The 25161-nt window shown below is 36.9% G+C and overlaps 1 protein-coding gene and 1 long non-coding RNA gene across 2 annotated transcripts in view; both read right to left on the bottom strand.

Annotated features, from left to right (window-relative positions):
* LOC127639620 (slit homolog 1 protein-like) overlaps positions 1-22992 on the bottom strand; it is an 82568-nt gene extending 59576 nt beyond the window's left edge. Inside the window, exons 1-4 of the mRNA XM_052121737.1 lie at positions 22487-22992; positions 11753-11824; positions 10738-10809; positions 9506-9577 (exon numbers count right to left, since the gene is read on the bottom strand). Coding sequence (XP_051977697.1) covers positions 9506-9577; positions 10738-10809; positions 11753-11824; positions 22487-22656 — 386 coding nt within the window. The 5' untranslated portion in view covers positions 22657-22992. The remainder of the gene's footprint in view (positions 1-9505; positions 9578-10737; positions 10810-11752; positions 11825-22486) is intronic.
* On the bottom strand, positions 4048-5541 carry LOC127639621 (uncharacterized). The gene is made up of 3 exons (XR_007969989.1): positions 5460-5541; positions 4508-5052; positions 4048-4179 (listed from the first exon to the last, which is right to left on the bottom strand). It is a non-coding gene; the product is annotated as an uncharacterized LOC127639621 (long non-coding RNA).
* Positions 22993-25161: the final 2169 nt, after the last annotated feature.

The following is a 25161-nucleotide window of genomic DNA, read 5'->3' as shown; positions in this document are numbered from 1 at the left end:
ATTCTCTGGAAGCAGCCAGAGAAGAGCTGCAGACTAACCCGCCGGTCACCAAAACTGGATCAGATGTGAGAAAAATGAGAGGATATGGAAAATCGAAGCAGACATGATGATATTTGTTTCACTGAAATCCCTGAGGGAAAGGAAGGTCAAGATAAGGTCAAGTTCCTGGATGGTGTAACGTGTTTTTGTATTCTCGTTTTTAGGATTTATTGCACTGCACTTGGGTTCTACACTTCCTCGTCTTGTCTTCATCCTGTCTTCATCCTGCGCAAACATTACAGAATACTCGACCGACAGTTATAGCAGACAAACTCTCATGTCTACGTCAGGAGAATCATCCCCTTGAGGATTATGTCTTGGATTTTTGTGGACTTTGTTACCATGTGAATATTAATGACATTGCCCTCAAAGACTTGACTTGACAAAACAACATTACACCAACAATACTCGACAAAGGACTATAGCAAGACAATAAACCAATGCGAAAAAGGATATTACATGACTAGACAAGGAAGTGAACTACTTTCAAAATAAAAGACCTGAAAACATGAACCTAAACTTGAAACGAGAACACCCAAACAAGTAACAACGGGCTTATTCCGAATTTGTTCGACACAGCTGTCATCTGGAAATAGAGCGCCGCGCACAGAGCTCTCGGTCGGCTTCCTAGAGCGGGTGAAAGAACCCAATCCATTCTGGCAAGATTTTTGCGGTCAGCAGACAGAGACTTCGTTTTTTTTATGTGCGGCAAGGAATAAAGGCAAATTGTGCTGGGAGGATTACAACATTATGGTTTTTCCGGACTTTGCCAGTGTTACACAATTGAAAAAGTGTGTACGAAATCACAATTGCAGAATGTGAGCTTTGCTTTGCTCTTCCCGTCTAAACTGAGAATTGATGCCAAGGACAGACATAAGACTTTCACATGCCCATGATAAGATATGGCCTTCATTTAATCAATGGAGAAGGATTACACATCATGCATTTTGCAAATGCAGTCTGAGAGGGTTTGTTATTCGGTTGTTTGCCCAGTGTCTATCACTCTCGATTTATTTATTTATTTACTTTATTGGCTTATTGTTGAGTTTATTTGTTCATTTTGTGGGTTTGATGTTGTTATTTACTGGGGTCATGTTCTGTTCAATTGTATGGCGTATGAAGTAACTGAAGTAATCTTGTAGCAATGGTGTTGCGGAGGGTCTCGAGTGCACGCATGGACGTCAGATTTTTATGGGAAAGACACCAGTTGGGACTGTTATGCATGAGGTTGAAACCAATTTTTTTCTGTTCTGTGGGTTATTAAGGATTTTATGGTTACATCAATGTTGAATCATGGTCTATATAATTTAGCCTTGGGTACTCAATTTCATTAAAGACATCAAAGCACAGGAATTCATAGAATTGGAAGAAAGTGTTAAAAGTGCTGAAACAGAGCTGATGCGCCAAATGTAATCCAATGGTCTTAGACTGCTAAAATATAGGTTCAATACTATTTTGTCACAGAAGGTTGAGTTTTGGTTATTCTGGATGAGACAGACAGGAGACAAGGCAGGGAAACGACTTGCCAGATACATAAAATAGAGAGTTTTTCCCATCATTCCCTTAGTGTAGTGTTCTGGAGGCAATATATTTACTTCTGCCACAGATATGAATAAGGCGTTTAAAGAATTCTGTTAGCCATTACAACTTCCTAAATTGATGATTGATCAAAAAGACTTTCTTGTCTCAGATATTACTTTGGAGAAGCTTTTTGAGGTAATTAAAGGCTTGCCAACAGGTCAGGGCCAGATGGTTTTGCCGCAGAATTTTTTTGATGCTATTTCACAGGAAGTGTATATCAGGCTTGGACCACGGGAAAGTTTGTTGGGGGTTGGGGGTGTGGTTGGGGATTGGGAATTAATGGGGTTTAAGGGGGATAATGGTTGACTCTGTGCATGTATATTTTGATTTGTTCTGTGTTATGTTTGAGAGTCAACCAATAATAATGTTGTGACGAGGAGCAGGGCGTGGCCGGGCCATGATGGATCACGGCCGGCCCTGAATCAGCTGATCAGCGGGAGAGCAAGAGAGATGCACTCGGCCCGCCTCATCCATGCCCATCCTTATACTGTTACAAATGTTAATCTGAAAAGACTAACAATCAACAAACTGAATTTAGTTTTATTATAAAAAAGGCATCAAAATTTTAGCTAACTTCCTACGCAAACACTTTATTTAAGAAAGGAAACGCCTTTGAACAAATTTGGTTACTTACTCAATATTTATGGAATGCAGATCACTGATGTCTGTCAATAACCTGTCATGCACTTTCGTTTGTCTTTGTATCATCAGTGATACACAACATTGATTTTCCTATTAAAATCGTGGTTTACTTTTAGGTTTGGATTAGGAAAAACTGCAACATTGTGATAATATTGTTTGTTTATTTTTCTCTGAGGTAGTATGAGTCATAAGTTTTTACATTTTACATTTATGCATTTGGCAGACACTTTTATCCAAAGCGACTTACAGTGCACTTATTACAGGGACAATCCCCCCGGAGCAACCTGGAGTTAAGTGTCTTACTCAAGGACACAATGGTGGTGGCCGTGGGGCTCGAACCAGTGACCTTCTGATTAACAGATATGTGCTTTAGCCCACTACACTAAGAAGGTTGCAAATGGCTCATGATCTGTTAGTGGTTTATTCTTCAGAAAAAAGTGGTGAGGTCTTGACAAAAATATTCCATGGTTACCATAGTTACCACCAAAATATCATACTAACTACAGTAATTGTACTGTTCATGCTGTACTTGTGCAATAGATTTGGCATTTTAGTGGAAATTATAGTAATTGTTATTGCTCTTGATGTTTTTGTAAGAAAAAGTACATTCTAAAATGTTCTTAATATGTTTTGATCAGGTGAATGGACATTTAAATTTCTTTAGTCATTTATAGAGGTATTTATCAACGCAGAATACGAGAACATCTTAAAGGAAACGTGTTTGTTGTTTACGAGCCTGTAAAAAATGCATTCAATTCATTGGCCATTAAGTTGTAATGGAGAGCAACAGGGCCGTGCAGAGACCTTTGGAGGGGCAGGTGCTCAAAGTATAAAAGGGGCACATGGAACAAGGCTTTAAATAGCGCGGTGCTCAAAATATCAATACAGTAATATATCGTGACACATTCCTTGCTGATTCGCGTATCGATACGGATGATTCTGTATTGATACGGCAGCAAATGCTGTGATGCAGTTTTGGAAAAGAAACAGAACAGAAAAGACAATTTTAAGTTTAAAAGTAAAAAAATATTTTCTGTCCAGAATAATTAGAAACTGAAGTGTCTTAAGTTGTACCAACCTGATGGCTTTTTCTTCTCTGTTATACAGAATAATTAAGAACAGCCGTTATAGTAAAATCAACGTGGCCCATGTTTCAGTACAGTAGAGTATAGTTTTATTTAATGCCATGTCAGCATTTGTGGCTATTTTGATGGCAAAAACTGAATTACAAAAATACAAGAGTTCCATTAATATAATAAAAACAAAAACAAAGCAAACAGAAAAAATACAGCAATTTTATTTTACAGCAAATACAACAGATTTTGTACATTAATGTGATACCTGTTCTGGTAAAATCTTACTAAATTCCTTGAGTGAGTATGCTGCCTTTGCTGTTGTTGTTGCTGCTGCTAATACTGGAGTTGATCTGAGAGACTGTAGACATTAAAACAACAAACATATAGGAGATATATTAGCTGATTAAACAATTGTTATGTTACCATGACAAGATGTAGTAGTAGTAGTAGTATGTTTTATTTAATGCCATGTCAGCGATCAAAGCTATTTTCATGGCAAGAATTCAATTACAAAAACAAATATCATATAAATACAATAAAAACAAAACAAATATAAATAGCAAGTCATATTATACAATATTTTTTTAAGATTAATATATGATAAGAAATCCAAAACCTTTTCAGGCACAATCTCATTAAATAAGTCCTTTAACGAGGTAACTTCATAAAAGAGCATTCTACTTGTGTTAAGACCAGGACAATCTAGTAAAATATGTTTGACAGATATGACAAGATGTAAAGATTGCTGAGAGTGTTTGGAACTGGCTCACTGACCAGCCAAGGCTGACTGCTCCAAGAAAATAAGAGGGAGATGCTCACAGAGGCTGCTGCACACCAAGAGCTGCAGGTAGAGAAAATAAGATACCAGATTCAAAAAAGTACAATTATCTGAGAAAAAAAAAAAACATTAATGGGGGATAGGATGATGGTGGCCATGGCAGGGGTGAGAGTGAGACACAAACATCTATATAGACAGAGGTGTGTGTGCTTGTCTGTCTACAGTACACAATACTGTGATCATGATTTCAAGTTGCATTGTGACTCTGAGATGTAGTTGGATTTTGATTGATTATGTCTAATCAAAAATATAAATAAAGAAACTAAAATGTGTATGTGTGTGTTCATTCTGTTGGCACCTACTAAAAATCACAGTGTAGCATTAATCTTACCAATAAGTGTTGATGAGTTGTTGTAGACTTTTATAACAGAAATTTCCTGTTGGCCATGTCCCTAAAAATGTTAATGACATTATTGTCATTTATTGGAATGTCCTTCTCAATGGCCAACAGAAGAAGGTCAGACAATCTCTCCTCTTTGCAAAGGCTGCGAAGTTTGGTTTTCACAAGCTTCAGTTTTGAGAAGGAACGTTCCACAGTTGCTGTGGACACCGGAAGTGTGCCATATGTCTTCAGCAGCAGAGTCATGTTGGGGAAAACTAGATGTGCATTGGTTTCCTTGACCACTGACAGAATAGAGGACACATTGGCTGGTGGTGGGCATGAGTATGACGTATGGAAGACCTTCAATTCTGTCTGCAATTTGTCTTCATCTTCAATATTGTAGAACTGGCACAGTTTCTTCACAGCTTGGAGTGCAGCTGTTGGAATGCTAGCTGTTTTCCAGTTCTCTGGGACTGTCAGGCAATGGAAGGCATGCAATATTTCCCATTTGGAATTATCTCCTCCTTTAAAGCATCTCTGAATAGTGGTCTTTGCTGTTGTAGAAAGAAAATATTTTTGTCATTTAAAATATAATTATATTTTAATCCTGTTCTGAATTGTTTTATTTTTATAATGATAATTCAGAGAATGAGAAAATCAGTATAAGCCTTATCAGTGTTGTTGTGATAATTATTTTAAGGCACTCTACATTTTTTTTAAATAAATACTGAAATAATAATAATATAGTTTAATTTAGTCAAAAGGCATAAAAAGACAAGACCCCTCGACGCCTGTGAGTGAAACTTTTCTCCCTCAAACAGCAAGCTAACGTAACGTTACTTCTACAGGCTACACACAGCAATATTTACAACATATCTGCATGCTCTCTTCACGTCGTTCTTGTAAAATAATAAGTAAATAAACATCAAAATCACTTCACTGGGAATGAATCCCCACTTACCAGCTGCCGCGGTCGCGGTGTTGAAGATATCTTCCGGTAATTAAAAAATGCGCGTGCTGCGGCCGTGCGGCGTGAGGAATAGTCCCGGATGAGGTCAGTCGTCAGGTGAAAGGTCATCATCTGGATCATTTTATTTAAGGCTAAATTATTAATCATACATTTTACTAATATTTAGATTTGGCATAGGCAGGCATTCACAAAAGGGCCTTTAATAAATAAAAAAAATGAGAGGAATTTTTTATTTGACAAAAGGGCACTTTGGGCACCAAGGGGCAAAGGGGCAGGTGCTCAAGCACCCAACGCCCCCCCCTCTGCACGTGCCTGGAGAGCAATCATTTAACGTAATCATTTATCCAGCTCTTCTGAGAGGCAGTCCATTCCACCACAATCCAACAGCAGGCATCAGATCTGTGAAAATCACCCTTACCTATGCTATGAACTCATTATTTACAGTCGCCTTTACTATGACCTGAATCAATCAATAAATGAATTAACATTAATTTATTAGCTTTAATACATCTTGGAGTCAATCTACAGTTGGTATCCTTATTGATACACATTAGTTTGGCACTGAAGGTGTAATCTCCAGCTTTGATATCTCACCACTGATTTATGATGGAAATGTAACAGTAAGAGGGATTCCTTAAGTTATATCAGGAGTACAAATCTGACATTCAAATAATGCAATTAAATACATGTAATAAAGACACACATGCCCATTAATGCCAGCTCTCAACTTTTTGTCATTGTGAGCAAGGGTGTAGATTTGGCTTGAATATTGGGGGAGGGATACAGCGTGAAGCACTTACATGTTTCCATTGATCATGGTATAAATATAGAGGGGGTTATACTTGCTTGTTTTGATTATTGAGGGGTTACCGCCCCCCCATCCCCACTGAAATCTACGCCCCTGATTGTGAGGCTTTAGTAAACAACGTCCATCAGATGTTGTAGTCCAAATATGTGTGCATTTACAGACAATTTTATGGTTTCTCATTTGTTTACTTCACGTTTCTTATGAAAAGTTTGGATTGCCATTCAGTTTTCCTCTAAATGATGCGACTCTCATTTTTCTATAACTGCATGAATTAAATGTACGTGCATTTTAAATATAGCTTACCGCAAATGTTCTGTTTGATACTGTTCCTGTTATTTTTGGAAAATAAATGATTAGTGTTACAAAAGGGTGTTTGTGGGGTGTGTGGTTTTTTGCCTAGAGAGTCCCCAGGATCTCCTCTGATCATTTCTATATACCATGGTGACAGGGTTGAGGACAAATCTACATACTAATTAAAAACCAATCACAATTAGCAATCACCTCTGTTATTTCCACTTCTAATTATATCTGTTATTTAATTGTGCATGGATAATGCCAACTTGGTGCCAATTAGCTCTTTAAAGCTAGTCTAACCAACACTTGAGTAATAAGAGTCTATTACTGCTCTCATGAACTAGATCTTTGCTTTATTTAAAGGAATAATTCACACAAAAATGAATAAAAGAAATACTGAGATTAGATTTGCTACAATTATCCATCATGACCCATATTATTATAAACCAGTACTTCCTGAGGTTTACCAAAGACAAATTAGTGCAAATCTGTCTCTGAAGGGAAAGACATTATAAATGTCATTGATAATAGTAGATATCTTTCCCTAAAGGCATGTGTGGGTGGGTAGATGGGGGTGTTCCTTGACAGACTGACTGCACACGCCGCGTCCATATGGCAACTCACTAATGAGGTAATGTGTGAGATGGCATGAACAAATACAACCAAATAACAAGCAAACACAGCTGTCCTGAACTATTTGTTCACACCCATTATGTCTTTCTTTCAGTACCCCGAAACATTCCTTCTTTCTGACCCACTGCCCTTAACACTAGAAACAGACAAATAATCACCTACCCATCACCTTCATCTACTCAAATGATTCTTTAAGATTTTCTTATGATCAAGCTACAGCTAGAAGTCTAGACCAGCGGATCTTAACTGGTGAATATAACAATTCCAATTCAGGTTCCTTTCAACAATAACGATTCTTGAATAGTCCCGTGGTGTTTCATGTTGTGAATTCAAAAGAACCAGTACATAAGAGTCATTTATTCGGGAATCAGATGACACTGGGCGCACTGTATGTTTTAAACTATAGATTCAAAAGAACCGTCTTATTGTATAAGAGTCATTTATTCGGGAATCAGATTACACTGGTCTCTATGTGTGTTTCGTGCTGTAGAAACCAAACGAACCAGCTCATAAGAGTAATTTATTCAGGAATCAGATTACATTGGTCTCTATGTGTGTTCGCACTGTAGATTCAAAAGAACCAGCTAATATGAGTAATTTATTTGGGAATCAGATTACACTGGTCACACTGTGTGTTTCATGCTGTAGATTCAAAAGAATCGCCTTACTGTATAAGAGTCATTTATTCGGTAATCAGATTACACTGAGTCGCTATGTGTGTTTCACATTGTAGATTCAAAAGAACCAGCTCATAAGAGTCATTTGTTCAGGAATCAGATTACACTAGTCACACTGTGTGCTTCAAACTATAGATTCAAAAGAACTACCTTACTGTATAAGAGTCATTTATTCGGGAATCGGATTACACTGGTTGCACTGTGTGTTTAATGCTGTAGATTGAAAAGAACCGGCTCATACGAATAATTTATTTGGGAATCAGACTACATGGGTCGCACTTTGTGTTTCACACTGTAGATTCAAAAGAAGGCTCATAAGAGTCATTTGTTTGGGAATCAAACTACACTGGTCGCACTGTTTTTTTCCCACTGTAGATTTAAAATAACCAGCTCATAAGAGTCATTTATTCGGGAATCAGATTACACCAGTCGCTATGTGTGTTTCGTGCTGTTGGGTCAAAAAAACCAGCTCATAAGAGTCATTTATTTGGCATTCAAACTACACTGGTCGTACTGTTTGTTTCCCACTGTAGATTGAAAAGAACCAGCTCATAAGAGTCAGTTATTTGGGAATCAGATTACACTGGTCACACTGTATGTTTCATGCTGTAGATTCAAAAGAATCGCCTTACTGTATAAGAGTAATTTATTCGGGAATCGGATTACACTGGTTGCACTGTGTGTTTCATGCTGTAGATTCAAAGAACCAGCTCATAAGAGTCATTTATTCGGAAATCAGACTGCACTGGTCTTGTGTATTTCATACTGTAGATTTAAAAGAAGTGGCCCATAAGAGTAATTTATTTGGGAATCAGACTACATGGGTCGCACTTTATGTTTCGTGCTGTAGATTCAAAAGAAGGCTCATAAGAGTAATTTGTTGAGGAAAACATGGCAGAAAAACGCAAAATAACTTTTAACGGAACAACACGACTCATTCAGTTCCAGTATATTTTCAATTTCTAGTATTTCCATAATTTTCAGAATAAGAATAAGGTTCTCGGTTTCCAACCCTATTCAGGAACCAGATTTTACATTGGACATTGAATGACAACCAAACATGGTACCACAATTGTTTGTTGTACCAAATTGAACTTTGATGGTATCATGGTCTCGACAGCCATTAATTCACAGCACAAAACACATTGTGATTGGAACAAGTCATGTTAATCCTCATCACAAGTGTATTTAATGTAGTCTGGGTTGTATTCTCTTTAACCTTGCTTAGTTTTGTTCATGGTTTTTAGGGATGTGGCCATTTCACGCAACCAGTTCATGTTGACATCTGCTTAATTTGGCTAGCTTCTACCAAGCGACAGATGAATTTGCACCAAAATACTGCAGCTACTGTAGATTGGACACTTAGTTATTGATATGACATCACCAAATAACTATTTTGCTCTTCATGTTAACATCTTTACCTGCATTCTGGAGGATTATCCACTTAAACACACTCATTGCTAGTCTGCAAATGTAAGTATTTTGCACCTGTGTAGTTGGCAAAGCTAAATCCATGTTAACATGTTATTTCCTTCAATCATCTGTTCACAACTTGAGTCTGAGAATGGGTTGTTCCATCGAAAGACATTTCCTGATGAGTTCAGGATAAGGAAATGAGCACTCACAATCTGGAGAGAGCAGGATTTTTTAGGAACAGCAGCTCAGGGATTTGCTGGAGATGGTTTCTGTTGAGACGCCTGAGGGAACACAGAGACAAAATGATTTAAGTGATCGAAGTGATTTGACTCAATAAATCCGGTTAGCTAGACAAAAGCTTTCAAGATCTTGCTGTTCTAGTTTTGTTCTGTTTGGCCTCTTGAGAGAACCTTTAATAGTTCAAAAAAATAAATGTCAGGTTGGTGCTTCATTATTTGTCTTAACCTTGTGAGAATGTTTGTCTTAAATGTTTCAAATGTCATCAATGAAAAAAATCACTTATTTATAAACATGACTTATGTTTGGGGTCTCAGAAGCCCACTTAACATTGTTGTTCCCTTTGTTTAGGGTTTATAAAGGGGTTTATTAATGACTAATAAGTAATCTACAAATGCATTGAAAATCATTAATATGTGGTTATAACAATGTGATAAAAAAAGAGTGACTTTCATGCAATACCTGAAAAATAGTGATATATTTGACCTCACATTTATAAATGCTTAATAACACATATTCAACATTAGTAGCCTATGAAAATGTCCCTTAAAGTAAAGTGGACACATATGAAGCATTTATACTATATAAGCATTTATTATAGAGTTACCAACATTAGAAATCAATGTACATGAATGTTCAGTGTAGTTTGTTGCCCATCAGGCTTTATTATATGATGTATGCAGTGAATAAGCATGAATAAACTTGTATGAAAAGTGTTTTTGCAGGAGACTTCAAGTAACTAGGACTAGGTAAGTTAGTAATTATTAAGCATTTATAACATACAACTATTTAATACAATGCTCACAATTTTGCAAGTATTGGATGAAAGTTGCCTTTTAAGCAATGTTTACGTTATATGTCACTATAATGCCATTTTCATTATTTATACTGCATTTGTAAATGGCTTTATAAATAGTTTAATTAATGACTAATCATTTATGAACCCATTTACAAACCCTTAACAAAGGAAACGTTAATGTAAAGTGTTTCCATGCAATGCGATCAATTTTCACATGCTAAAATTCATTGTATTGCACATCAGTGTCGCTAGGGCCCAAAAAAATCGAAAGAATGCCCAGTCAATCTCTACAGAACATGAGGGTTAAATGCAATAAAGACTATGTTAATTATGTGCAAAGACGCACAATATGAGCAGCTAAATACTTTATAGTTGAAAAGGTGATGTGCGTGAGCATAAACTTACAGTCTGTCCAACTCCTTGAGATCATTGAAGGCTCCTCTATCAATAGAAACGATCTGATTATCCATGAGGTGCCTGCATAATCCAGGAAAGCAAGAGTTAATGAAAAGTACAAGTGAAAATGAGAAACAACAATATTCAATACTGAAGGCCTAATGGAAGCTCTTTTCAAGAGAGCAGGGTGGCCAATGGCCAACATAATGCCAGTATTTATACAAAATACAATTTAGTCATGGCAAATAAACATGTACTCAATGTTGAAGATAGAAATAGTTTATTATGCATCAACAAGGCTGTCATACACAATGACACAATGGTACGCTGAAAGTACACCGTGAGTATGCTCAGACTGCATTTGTGTGCTTTTATTCACATTTTCTGCACCTCTTGTGGGATTGTTTGCAGAATTTAGATTTACGCATAGCAAAATATGTTTCAAATAAGCCAGAAAATATATAATAAACAAATGGAGAAACCCAAGACAATTTTCCACATTGTGGACAATAGTTTCTAAATCAATTTCCCATGTTTTGCTCAAACTGCTAATGTAATAAAATACAATAAAATCAAATTTGTTTGAAATTGCTTGTCTTTATGTGTTCGCCATCGTTGCATTGCTGTGGTCTAGCTCCTCAACTCATCTGGACTTTCTTTATCCTTCTTTCAAACAAACGTTCACTTTGTTTGTTCCTCTATCTCTGTTTCTTTATTCATCACACACATGTTTATTTCTTTGTCGTTTTCTCTTTTTTTCCTTCTGTCTTGGATTTAGGGGACTGTTAAAGGCTCTTGTTATTGTGAATGCGACTGAAACTCTTCTCTGCTTATGTCTATATCCTTGCTGTCTTTGTTGCATCGAAGACATCACGCTGATGAAATCAAATAACCAGAAATGACTGCAGTCATTTATCTGAGGAAAATACTTATTTGTCAGCATATTAAAGTGTGTTAAACTATGGCTTTTACATACACAAGATTTAACTTCACTGAACAGAAACAAGACAGACTATTAACTCACAAAATTCGGAGGTGCTTCAGGCCAGCAAAGTCGTCTTTGCCAATATGTGTGAGGTTGTTTGCATTCAGGTCCCTGTAAAAGTAAAAAGAAACAGGAAGTGTTAATCTCAAATTAAATACTAATTGTACCTAACTAGTGGAGCGGCTAAGTGATATAAACGTTCAGTTTATGATACAAGCGTGAAAATTGGCATGAGCAGTCTCCATGGGTCACTTGACAAGAAAATTGTCCAAGCCACTTGAAATTTAAAGATGGCGGCCATTTTTCAAGATGGCCGACACCTTAGTGGAGCAGTTAAGTGATATAATGGTTTATTTGGTGATACAAGCATGAAAATTGGCATGAGCAGTCTCTGATGGTCACTAGACAATAAGCCAACCACAGCTACTTGAAATTTCAGTCTAACTGTCCCAGTTAGTTTTCTCAACTGTTATGATGGCTTCTGCCATGTCTGCAGCAAATGTATAGGCAGAGGCCGAGGGTTTATCCTTTTACCACCTTTTACCAAGCACTTTGATGTATGGGATACAACTAAGTTCATGCCGATCATTCATCCAATGCCATTTATATCCCGTGCGATCTGTACACCATCCGGTTAACTAAAACCCCATTAACTTTGGCTCGGCTCTCCCGCGCTGGCACAACCTGTCAATTCAGCATTTGGGATACTAACTTTACAATTAGCTGACATTGAACCCCACTCTGAGTTTAACAGCAGTGATATATCACCAGTGTGCCCTGGTAGTGCAGATATTAACTCTTGTCTAATCTATCTATAATCAACAAATCAACACAACTGTATTTTGATGCGTTAAAAGTTGTTCTTTAGAATAATCTAAAACATATAAAATAAAATGACACCAAATTGTCCTTAATGAAAAAAAAAACAATACATTTCTATTGGATAATTGATCTTTTGAGGATCCAGGGGTCGGCCATCTTGAAAATAGAAATTTCAAGTGGCTGAGAGTGTTTTCTTGTCAAGCAACCCTTAGAGACTGCTCATGCCAATTTGCATGCTTATGTCACTAACTAAACAATTATATCGCTTAACTGCTCCATTTAGGTGGTGGTAATCTTGAAAAAAAAGGCTGCCATCTTGAAATTTCAAGTGGCTGTGGGCGGTTTCTTGTCAAATGACCCTTTGAGACAGCTCATGGCAATTTTCATGGTTGTATCACCAACTAAATGATTTCTTAAGCCTAATTGCTCCACTAAGGTGGTGGCCATCTTGAAAAATGGCCGCCATCTTGAAATTACAAGTGGCTCGGACAATTTTCTTGTCAAGTGACCCATGGAGACTGCTCATGCCAATTTTCACGCTTGTATCATAAACTGAACGATTCTGCCAAACATAAGCACTTAGCCGCTCCACTAAACTGGATTCACACATAATTAAAGATGATTATGGCTTAGATCATTTTGTTTGTGCACTCAAAACAAACATATGGACATATGTGGTACCATATTTGTAGCAACATTAAGGATATCATGGCAAATTCAATTAGTATCTACTGCTGAATTGAGAGAGGTTTCAAGACTTTCTTCAAAAAGTATATACTGTGTATCCTGTATACCATGTAGAGGTCTGCTTCCGGTCACATTTGTAATTAATGAACAGATGGGTTATGGGCTGTTCACACTGAACATGTTTTTGCGCGTCAAAAAAAAAATTATTTGTACACACGCATTGGATGGATGTCTTTGATCAATGTGGCACGTCTCACTGTTTATTTACCGTCTTGTGCATGACTGCAGTATTTCTTAGACATGTTTCGTTCGTTGCACTGTGTCTACTTTTTCTAGTGCAGGTGTCAAAAACACTTCACATTCTGAAGGATTTCAGGTTGCGAAGAGGACTTGTTGTGACTGTTACACATGAGGGTTTTTCACCCCGTAATGTTTCAAACAATTGATAAACGTAAGTCGGTGTTTACTGTTACTGAATTGTTATGAATGTTGCCTACGATGCTTAAATAAAATACAGCATTTTGCGACAGATGAACTTGCTTAGAAAATAAATTATAAAGATAGTGACTGATTTCGGGTTTGGTTCAGGTCAGGTTCAAGCTTAAAATTTGACAGTAGCGATGGGTTGTCAAACAGTCTCGGGTACATGTCGGGTCCAGTCTTAAATTTAAGGCCTGTGCAGATGGGTAAATGGTAAAAATACCATTAGACTTCCACTGAAAAAGGGAGCCAAGCCATATCTAGAGACCAGAATATCATAAATACCTGGAGGTGTGCACTTTTGACTTGGCAACCACCTAGCAACCACCCACAATCACTGCAGTAGTTAATTTGGGCTTAGAATGTTATAGAAGGGATTTACGTGGTTTGAGAGGCTTTGAAAAAGAATCCATATCAATGCACATATTATTGAAGGTTATAAGCACAGCCATGGTAGCTGAACACATGACCAAGGAAAATATGACCAAGCGTGAGCATCACAACATTAATAAGAAGAGGGCCAAGTACATAGCCCTGTGGGACTCCTTGAGAAAGAGGGACAGTGGGAGGTTTGAACTTAACAATAAATTGAGCATAAAAATATTAAAAAGAAGAGGGCCAAGTACAGAGCCCTGTGGGACTCCTTGAGAAAGAGGAAAGTAGGAGGTTTGAATTTATCAATAAATTATTATCTGTCAAGGAGATTGCGTAATGTGCATTCTGGGATATTATCAAATCATTTTTGATCACCAAACAGTGGTGCCTTGGACAGAGGACTTGGACGACAAAGATCATGACCTGGCAGACTTTTGGTTATTCAACTACACTGACCTAAAGTACTATTACTCACGAAACAGTATATTGAAAGAATAAAAACACAGCTAAGAGACACAAGCACATGCTCATGCTTCATACAGAATGGGAAATAGTCAAAGTAGGTTGGAAAGAGACGTAAAATTATACATAAAGAGGATAACATATAAAATGAGAGTGAAAAGAGAGAGATTGTTAGGTGAGACTTAAACATGTGATAATTCGGACTAGGTATTGCAAAGCTCCATGCAACATTACCGGCATCGCCATAGAAAAGAACAATCCTGTTTGTCTCCATTGTTTCTCCTTGTCGAGAGTAAATGTAAACAAATAGTTTCCTGTGCTTTGAAAGACCAACCTCTAAGCAATTAAGCCACGTAATTTTGACCTATATAATCACCAGGCAGAAAATTAACACATGCTTTTTTGCACCACATTGTGTTTGTGTTTTGTTTGAGGGGACTTGTGTTTAGGAGACCTACAGATATACAGTTGCCTATTGCTATAAATTGGTATATAGACTTTTTGAACACAGAATGAATAAAAGCTATTGAAATTATAAAACAAAATCCAGATAGCACACAGTGTATGATATGTCCGTGTAAAGGAGGGTTGCACTCATTGTTTAGAGGTGAATGCTGAAGAACTGTCATGTTTGTAAATTTGCATTTGCACACACATGTACACTGTTGTCACCTGGGACACCGGCTGCAATGGTAATATTGTGGAAAGGAGCCCAGGTGTGACAAATCAGGGCAGTGAATAAGGTGACTCATTTAATCCTTTAATTAGTCCAGCATCTGTGGCCAACTTTGGGACCATTAAAGTGGAAAATTGGACACAAAAGCCATTCAATCTCTTCATCTGCTGTACAACCCTACATCTTCCTTAAGAACCAACAAAGGAGCTAATATGTGTCCAAAGACAAATATACAGCATACAACCAAAGTCGATAAATAATTAATGCATCTACAGCGGTGCAATATGAATCTCTCCATAAAGAATAAATGCAGAGTAATTTTGAAAAGAATCACTAATTTGTAGAATAAATGAAACAGTATCTGTCTCCATGGTCTCTGGAGAGTTTGTTGAGTAAAATCAATCAAGACTAACAAATGTCTTATATATAATCAGATGCTGTTGTTTATATGTAGTAAATGTCCTATATAACATATAAACACATTAGATTTTTTGAGTATATTCTCAGTAGCTACTGCATAAGTAGCAATAATGGAGCCAAGTACCACAGCAACAATGTAATTTAAATGTGACCTTTATGATGTTAGAATAATTGTTTCAAAAAGTAGGAGCAGATTTAAAAGTGATTGTGACCAGCGTCACCAAATGTAATTGCAAAACAATAGGGATTTTAAGCTACTGCGCATTTACTTGCTACTTCCTGACATTGTACTCTAACCATTTACTATGGGAGAATCACTCATTTACCCTAGTCTATAGTACGTGACAGATTAGTTATGTTTTACGTGAGATGATGTGAAATGAGCACAGTACGTAGCCTAAACGTCCTCCTCAAAACTCATATGTTAAATGTATTAGCCTACACATGGTTGGTTAGAATAGACTTTCAAATAAATATGGGCTCGGGTATGGTTATGGTTTCTTTCTCCGTTGTGGTGCTGTGAAATTAGGATTAATATTGACTGACTGAGCAAGTGATCAATAGTGATTCCCAATGTCACAAAAGCCGTTCTACCAGTATGATCCTCCATCCTGAGTATGGTTAGCTAACCATGCTGAGAATTCCGACGGTTTGTAATTGTACTCTACCGAAACCGTGCTCAAGTAGAAATGCTACCTGAATTTTTACTAGATCGTAGAAAATACCTTTTGGTGATTTTTGCATGTCATGACTATGGCGGTTGATCAGTTTACTTCCAGTCGACGTAGCCATCCCTAGCCAAGTCCCGTATGATTGTTTTAAAACAAGTTTCCCAAACACTCCCACTGTCTTCTATTGGTTGGACAGGCAGTTCCGTCCCAAACACACTGAATTATTGAGCTAATGTTACTAAGTTGAGCTGGTCAGGATGTGCAAACAAACATAAAAATGTAATGATAATGCCACAGAGTCACAGTGTTTACAGGTTTCTGGGGAATTAACATACAAATGGCATACTTATAGGCCTCTGCAAATTCCAGTGGGATAGGAGGAATAATTTTAACTTTGAAAAACAACACACAACTATTATAGAAAACTAGCCTTCCAGCCCTAATGACCACCATGGCATCAAATGAATTGGTGTGGTACTAAAAAACTGTTTGAAATATGAAAAGCCTATATATATCCATACACCAGCATGGATTGAAAACTAAAAAAATGGGAAAAACTAGAGACAGAGTCCCAAAGTTTGGCATGAAAGGTGTTGAGGCACTTCTTCATGGGTGTACCAAATTTCACACCTTTTTACCCTACAGTTCTAAGGGCTTCCATAGACTCCCAGACAAAGGAATAGATTAAGAGGTACAAAAGGTTCCTATGTACACTTTCGGTGCTTGGCCCCTAACAACCAGTTATCCCATACTTGTGGTTCTGACATGACCTGAATTGTGTGAACAGCTAGACTCAAACAGGACTCTTTTATAGAACATGAAATATGAGCTACCTAACCTAGAGATCAGTCCATTTGGCCCATTATGCAAAACATATGAGCAGTTTGAACACAGATTGCATGTCCGTTATCAGCTCTATTGTTGGGTAGTGATACCATGTTGAGTGGTTTGAGCTCTGCAACCCACAACAGCCTTTTGCCCTCCACTACGACCCCGCCTCCCCCCTCCAACGTAAATAATGCCGCCTCCACAGCTCCATTCTATACCACTGCAGGGGTAAAGCTCAGGGGACTAGGGGGGATATTATTTGGCCAGTGCATTCTCCTTGATAAATGACTCTGTTTGTTACACATCGCCATGGGAATGAACTACACACTACACACTGCTGCCCGTTATCAATATTGCTTTCACTGCTAATTGTTCAACAAAGGGTTCAAAACATTGAACCTCATCTAAATGTTTCTTTGAATTGTTAATTGAAGTATACATCTTTTGTTAGTCAGGAAAGAGCACTCTTATCGAAGGATAGAATAAGAATAATAAAACAAAATTGGTTCAAAGGTTATGAACAGATTTAACCATTATATATCATTTTTGACCACCAGGATACAACATGATTACAAGAGAAATCAGTGTTCTTATTGTTTTCCCATCCATATTTGGACCCAATGTTCCGAATTCCACACAACAAATGTCCATACACTAAAAAGTTATCACGCTGTAATTTTGACATCACATCCCAGATATTACATTTGCAAATAAGTAACTGAAAGAAAGCTGTTTTTGTCTTAGTACTGACATGGTTAGGGCTAGGTTTACAGATTGGGAGTATGCTCATGTAATTAGTACTCAAATAATGCAGACAATCAGACATGCTCTACATTTCACGGAACATTCAAGTTCTTGTGCTTTAACTTCAGCCACTGGGAGGGCCAGTTTGAACATATCGAGACATTCAAAATCATCGTAAAATGTAATGGCATGTTACAGATCCACGATTGGGGAAGATCTGATGAACACAGGAAAAGGAGTCCAAAAAAGTATGCGTTTCGACAAGCGATGGCAGAACGTTTAGCTGTTTTTAGCCAATTGGTTGAAAGTTATATGCTAAAACATTTGTGAAAATTTTAAGTGTTGGTGGCGCAAGAAAGTTTGAGATAGAAACTCCAAATTTGGCATGAAAGATGTTGAGACTCTCCCCTATGAATGTGCCAAACGTCACACGTTTTTTACCATAACTATTCCTGCTGCACGTCACCCAGGGTATGTTCTCCTCACTGTGGGATCTGACTGTTTAATAGGAATATTGTTCAAGCCCCAAACCCCAGGCTTAAACCCTATTGTAACACCCATTGTATTAAGGTTCCTCTGTTTGTTCCTGACAGGCAGCAGATGTCCTAACCCCACCCCCAAACTTATCCTAACCATATGGAGCCTCTAAGGATGAGTGCTAGGAACAACCTGAGGCTCCTTTCGTCCATTGCGTATCCTTACCCTAAACCTAGCCCTAAAATCTGATTGGCTGATAGCAAGGTCCCAGCACCAACAAGAATTTTCATCCAGGAACACGTCCTACTTTTCAAAATCAAGCTGACTAAGCATGAATGTAAAGTATTTAGAAATTCCTGTTCAAGCACAAGATTTGTACTATATGCGTCACTGGTACTGTATATAACACAATGACCTCAGGAAGTAAACATATGATACATCTCAAAGTGCATTTGAGCAGGACAATAACCGGAATTACATCCTCTGAATCAATTGACATTATGTGCTGTAGTATCGGTTACGTTTGTCATGTGATGATCCACACAAAGGTTTTGATGGTGTATTAAAATACTCTGACATATGAGATACCCTAAACCTTTGAGACACACTCATGCATCCACACATAGAGATACAGAGCGAGTGCATAAGTTAAAGGGGGACACTGTAAACAAAACTTAAACACAAGGTTTGTGCTGTGTTTTCTCCCAATACAATATTCCTGACTGTACAAACACAATACTTGTTCTTGCGCACATATTCACATGCATGTATACACACATTTACATTGCCCAGATTATATTGTGTACCAATAAAGTTAGAATAGTGTTTTGTTTTTCTGCTTTAACTACTTTGTTCTGCTATTAATCAAGCTTAAATGATCTAAAGTGTACATATATTGTATGTACATAAGCGTATATATATATATATATATATATATATATATATATATATATATATATATACACAAGTTAAGCTCAATCGACAGCATTTGTGGCATAATGTTGATTACCAGAAAAATGTCTTTGAAAAAAAGCTCAAATAAAAAAAACAGCATATACAGATAGAGAATTGCTTCTTTGTGGTAGTGTATGTCATATAAAATATATTAACATTGCATAACTTTCATGAATAACCCATTAAGCATAATGGTTATATGAAAATAGTGTAATTATGAATGTCCAGAAAGTTTGATTTGAAAGATATAATGTTGATGAACTAGTTACTAATCTGTTAATAATTAGTCATACCTACAGTATATGTTTGTTAATGTCAAATGGAAGTATAAAGTGTCATCAATATAGCATTAGTTTATTAGTGGCTGGTGTAGTTTGGTGCTGCCTGTAAGGTTAATTTAAGAAATAATCTTTTGAAAAAGGTTTATCAGAGTCATCCTTTGTCATGTATGAAGAATCTTTTGTTAATGAAATATGTAGTAATTTTTAATGCATGAATGCCCTGTTGTGATACATTATCAGTTGTATCAACCTGAACACCGACTGTGCCCCTAAATACAGTGCAACAGTTGTCCAAATTGTTCTTTTAGCAGTGGGACTACTTTTCTAGTTGGATTAACCTCCAATTATGTGTTACAAATATAATTCCTGTGAGGGGCTATATGGTCATGACAGGAGTTGAAAAATTGGATATTACTTTGACGCATGTTAATGAATTATATTTTTACACATGTTAATTTGGGATGATTAAATATATGTAAAATAATGCATAAAAAATAAATAACACAATACATTTTTGCCGGACCTGGGGCAGTAGGGGGCAGTCACGGCAGCCTCAGTTTGGGCTGTACTGGCAATGCGCTTCATCGGGTAGGCAGTCCAGCCTTTCAGAGATTATGCTTTTGTGCTAAAGTACAGCTGGGCCGAGCACAACATAATACAGGGATCACGAGACACATTTTTTTTAATGTTTCAAACTACTTTTAACATAACACTACATCCTAAAACATGGCGTTTAAGGCACACGATGCTGAAAGAGCACCTGTCTGATGTGTACATTTCACATTTTATACATTTCAAAAAGCACAGCAGGAACGCGTCCTTTGAGAGGTTTACACACTAGAGTATGCCCATAATACACTTACAACCCCAATTCTGAAAAAGTTGGAACAGTATGAAAAATGCTAATAAAAACAGAAAAGATTGATTTGTAAATTCTATTCACCCTTTGCTATATTCAAAGCAATACAACAAAACATGATATGTTTTATGTATATATTATTTTTTAAATGTACAGTCATTTCAAATCAGATGATTGTAACACGTTCCAAAAAAGTTGGACAGTCGAGTGTTTACCACTGTGAAACATCACCATTTCTTCCAATAACACTTATTAAGCATTTGGGCACTGAAGACACAAGTTTAAGTTTAGAAAGTGGAATTTTCCCCCATTCACCAATTATTGCTGGTCTTCAGCAGCACAATTGTACAAGGTATTTGTTGCCATATTGTGCGCTTCATAATGTGCCACACATTCTCAATTGGAGATGGTCAGGACTGCAGGCTGGCCAATCTAGCACCCGCACTCTCTGCTTATTCGGCCAGTATGTGGTTTGAAGTTGTCCTGCTGAAAACTCTGGGACATCCCTGGAAAAGATGGTGCTGGATAGCAGTATTTGTTGCTCCAAAATTTGTACATATCTGTCTGGATTAATGATGCCCTCACAGATGTGCGAGTTACCCATGCCATGGGCACTGACACACCCCTGACCCATACAGACACTGGCTTTTGGACCTGATGCTAATAACATCTTGGATGGTCCTTTTCCTATTTGGCCCGGAAAACACCAAGGCTTTGTTTTTCAAAAACTTTTTTAAATGTGGACTCTTTGAACTATAAAACACAGTTCCACTGTTCTACTTTCCATCTAAGATGAGACTGAGCCCAGAGAAGTCGGCAGCGCTTCTGGACAGTGATGATGTACGGCTTCTCCTTTACACAGTAAAGTCTTAACTTGCATCTGTGAATGCAGCGGTGAATAGTGTTGACTAACAAAGGTAACTAAAGCAATCCCAAGCCCATATTCATGTTCATGATATCCATTACAGATGAATGACGTTTTTTTAAGACGTGGTTTTTGTCTTGCCCTTTACGCAGAGAGATTTGACCAGATTCCTTGAAACTTTCAACTATATTGTGCACTGTAGGGGGTGAAATGTGCAAAATCCTTCCAACTTGTCTTTGGAACATTGTTCTCAAAGTGCTGGATATATTTGCTGAAGCATCTGTTGGCAAATTGACAAGTCTTGAATGATCCTTGCTCTTGAAGGACTAGGCTGTTTTTGGAGGCTCCTTATATACTATGACACGATTGCTTCACCTGTTTAACATCTCCTATTTCACATCACCTTGTTATTTTAACTCGTCAAATTGTTATTAGTCTTAAATTACCCTGTCCCAACTTTTTTGGATCAGATTTGTACAAATAACAATGAAATTCACAAGGTAAAACATATTTTATGTAGTTGTAGTGCTTTCAATATAGCAAAGTGTGAATATAATTTACAAATCAATCCTTTTTGTTTTTATTAGCATTTTTCATACTGTTCCACCTTTTTTTGGAATTGGGGTTTTATAATCAATGATATAGAAATAAAAGAAACTATAAAGTGATTTCTAAAGCCACTTTTTGTAATGTCTAATAATATATGTAATAGTAATTATTAATGTAATGTATTTTTTGACACCATGTAATTATTTTAAGTATTTAAATGTTTAATTGACAGACCTAGCTAACACACTTTATATGTTAAAGTATAAATACTTTACATTTATTTCACAATGCTTTGCCCCATAGACTTCCATGGTAAGTGCATTTCCTCAACACAATTTTTTGGTTTGTTTTTACAACTTTTATTGGTCCCAGTTCAATGAGTTGCCCATTGCTGGATTCAAACTAGCAACTTTCCAGTTAGCTGCCTGGATTTATAACCACCAACTTAAAGATCCATAACACAGCAGTACTATCACATACTAACAGTATTGCAGTCAAATAAAAATTAATGCCTGCCTATGCCATTCGCAAATTCATAAACGTACGCATGCATGCCAAGAATAACATATAAAGACTGTTTAAACTCCATAAGCACTCATGCCACACACTTTCAAGATACTCACAGTCTTTCTGTGTTCTTTGGTATATTTCGAGGCACATTCTTGAAGGCAAGTCCATGGCAGTCCACGGTAGTGCCCGTGCAGGAACAGTGAGGCGGGCACGCTCCAGAGTGACCCACGAGAAGTAGAGCACTCAACGCACCCCAAAAGCACAAACCAGCGCTGGGCAACATTAGTTCAACTTTCAGAATCCCAGTCCTAACCAGCAACTCCAAACCAGAGCCCAAACAAAACAACAGTTTCTCTTTAGTAGCTTTAAATGCCCAAACATAAACTACTGAACGCAAGTAATCTGTCCTTAAAACACTCCAGATCAAAGGAATAAAGATGAAAAGAAAGATAACATTCTGCAGAACCCTTAGACTCAAGAAACTGCCTTTAAATTTTGTTTCGTTTTTTGTCTTCTCTCCAAGCTGGTTTGTCTCGTCTTCATGCTCTGGTTCTCCCACAGTTCCTTTCTACAGTGGTTCCCCCACTCTCCTTCTTTCCTCCAGGGAAGAGCTTTGAAAAAAAAAGAGAGATTCGTACAATCACCCACATGCGTCCTCCCTCATTCACATAGGAATCATCCATCAAAGGATCTACAAATCACAGCGTCTGACTCCTCCCAGTCAATATTACACCCTCCAACGGTTTCTAACGGACACACACACACACACACACACACACACACACACACAATTCACATCTTTACTCTCAGTAATGGGAGTCCTGCTGCTCACAGTGTTGATGCCCACAGTCCTGCTCTCTCATCTGGGGTAATTACAGTGTGATGCTGGCAGGGGTTTGGATGAAAGATGAGACAGAGTCTATATTGTACATTTATTTGCAACATCGAACAAAAAATATTTGCACAATTTCAGTGCATGTTTTAAAATAATTTTGTTTATTTATATTTTATTAAAAACTAATTATAATAATCAACTAAATGTTTTTTTATTCTACTTATTACAGAGAACATAATTGCTTTATGTAAGATTCTGAAGACATGTGCCATATTTGGAACATGATCTAGCTTACTACTTAGTGAATACTGTGCAGTATACACTGCCTACTGCCTACTAAGTTTACAAGGTAAACCAGTGGTACTAATTCAGTCAGTGGTGTCGTTAACATCTTATAAATAGGGCTGTCAGTTTAACACATTAATTCAGTGCAGTAAATTATACAGTTTTAAACTAATTAAAGGGACAGTTCACCCAAAAATGAAAATTCTTTCATCATTTACTCACACTCATGCAGTTCTGTAGGTCCATACAATGCACGTGAATGGTGATCAGATCTTTGTAGCTCCAAAATCATATAAAGGAAACATCAAATGAATCCGTATCTTTAGAAGTGATACAATAGGTGTGGGTGAAAAAAAGATGAATATTAAAGTCATTTTTCACTATAAATCTCCTCTTTAACTTTCACTTTCAGATGGTTTCAGAAAGTGAATATAAACAGGCACCACATGTGACTTTTAGATGTGAAGGTGAAAGTGAAATTGGGGATTTAGAGTAAAAACAATGACTTAAAAAAAAAAACATAGTTCTGTTTCTCACCCACAGGCATTATATCGCTTCTCAAGTCATGGGTTTAAACACTGGAGTCATATAGATTACGTTTATGTGATTTTTATGTGAATTCAGACCTGAGATATTCTTCAAAAAATCTTTGTGTTCTGCAGAAGAAAGAAAGTCATACACATGAGACAGAGTAAATGAAGAGAGAATATACATTTTTAATTTTTGGGGTGGACTACCCCTTTAATCATGTAATGTAATGTAATACAGAATTTTCCTACCAAAGGAGCAATTCAAGCTTGAAGTACCACCTTCATGTTTTTACAAGTCTCATTCAGTAGGTGGCAGTAAGCACAACTCTATGTTCAACATGACATAGCATCCTAAAATTGCTGTGTTTATGATGCGACGCAACCAAAGTAAGCGATCTAAAAGTGTCCATCTGACACATGTGTATATAGACGCATCCTTAGAAAAGCTCTTTTAAATCTACCACAGATTAGATTAGATTGACAAATTCAATTGCACAATGGATTGCTGCGGACTGTAGGCCAATGATAGGCTAATGTTCAGTCAAATAGAAATAATCAGTATATATTGTGTGTGTGTGTGTGTGTGTGTGTATATATACGTGTGTGTGTGTGTGTTTATATATACATATATGTGTGTGTGTGTGTGTGTGTGTGTGTGTGTGTGTGTGTGTGTGTGTGTGTGTGTGTGTTTATATATACATATATGTGTGTGTGTGTGTGTTTATATATACATATATATGTGTTTGTGTGTTTATATATATATACATGTGTGTGTGTGTGTGTGTGTTTATATATATATATATATACGTGTGTGTATGTTTATATATACATATATATGTGTGTGTGTGTTTATATATATATATATATACATGTGTGTGTGTGTGTGTTTATATATATATATATATATATACCGTGTGTGTGTGTTTATATATACATATATGTGTGTGTGTGTTTATAAATATATATATGTGTGTGTGTTTATATATACATATATGTGTGTGTGTGTTTATATATACATATATGTGTGTGTGTGTGTGTGTGTTTATATATACATATATGTGTGTGTTTATATATACATATATATGTGTGTGTGTGTGTTTATATATACATATATATGTGTGTGTGTGTTTATAAATAT

Source organism: Xyrauchen texanus, chromosome 48 (genome assembly GCF_025860055.1).
Source record: "Xyrauchen texanus isolate HMW12.3.18 chromosome 48, RBS_HiC_50CHRs, whole genome shotgun sequence".
In the NCBI taxonomy this organism is placed as follows: Eukaryota; Metazoa; Chordata; class Actinopteri; order Cypriniformes; family Catostomidae; genus Xyrauchen; species Xyrauchen texanus.
This window is presented reverse-complemented; position numbering and strand designations above follow the sequence as displayed.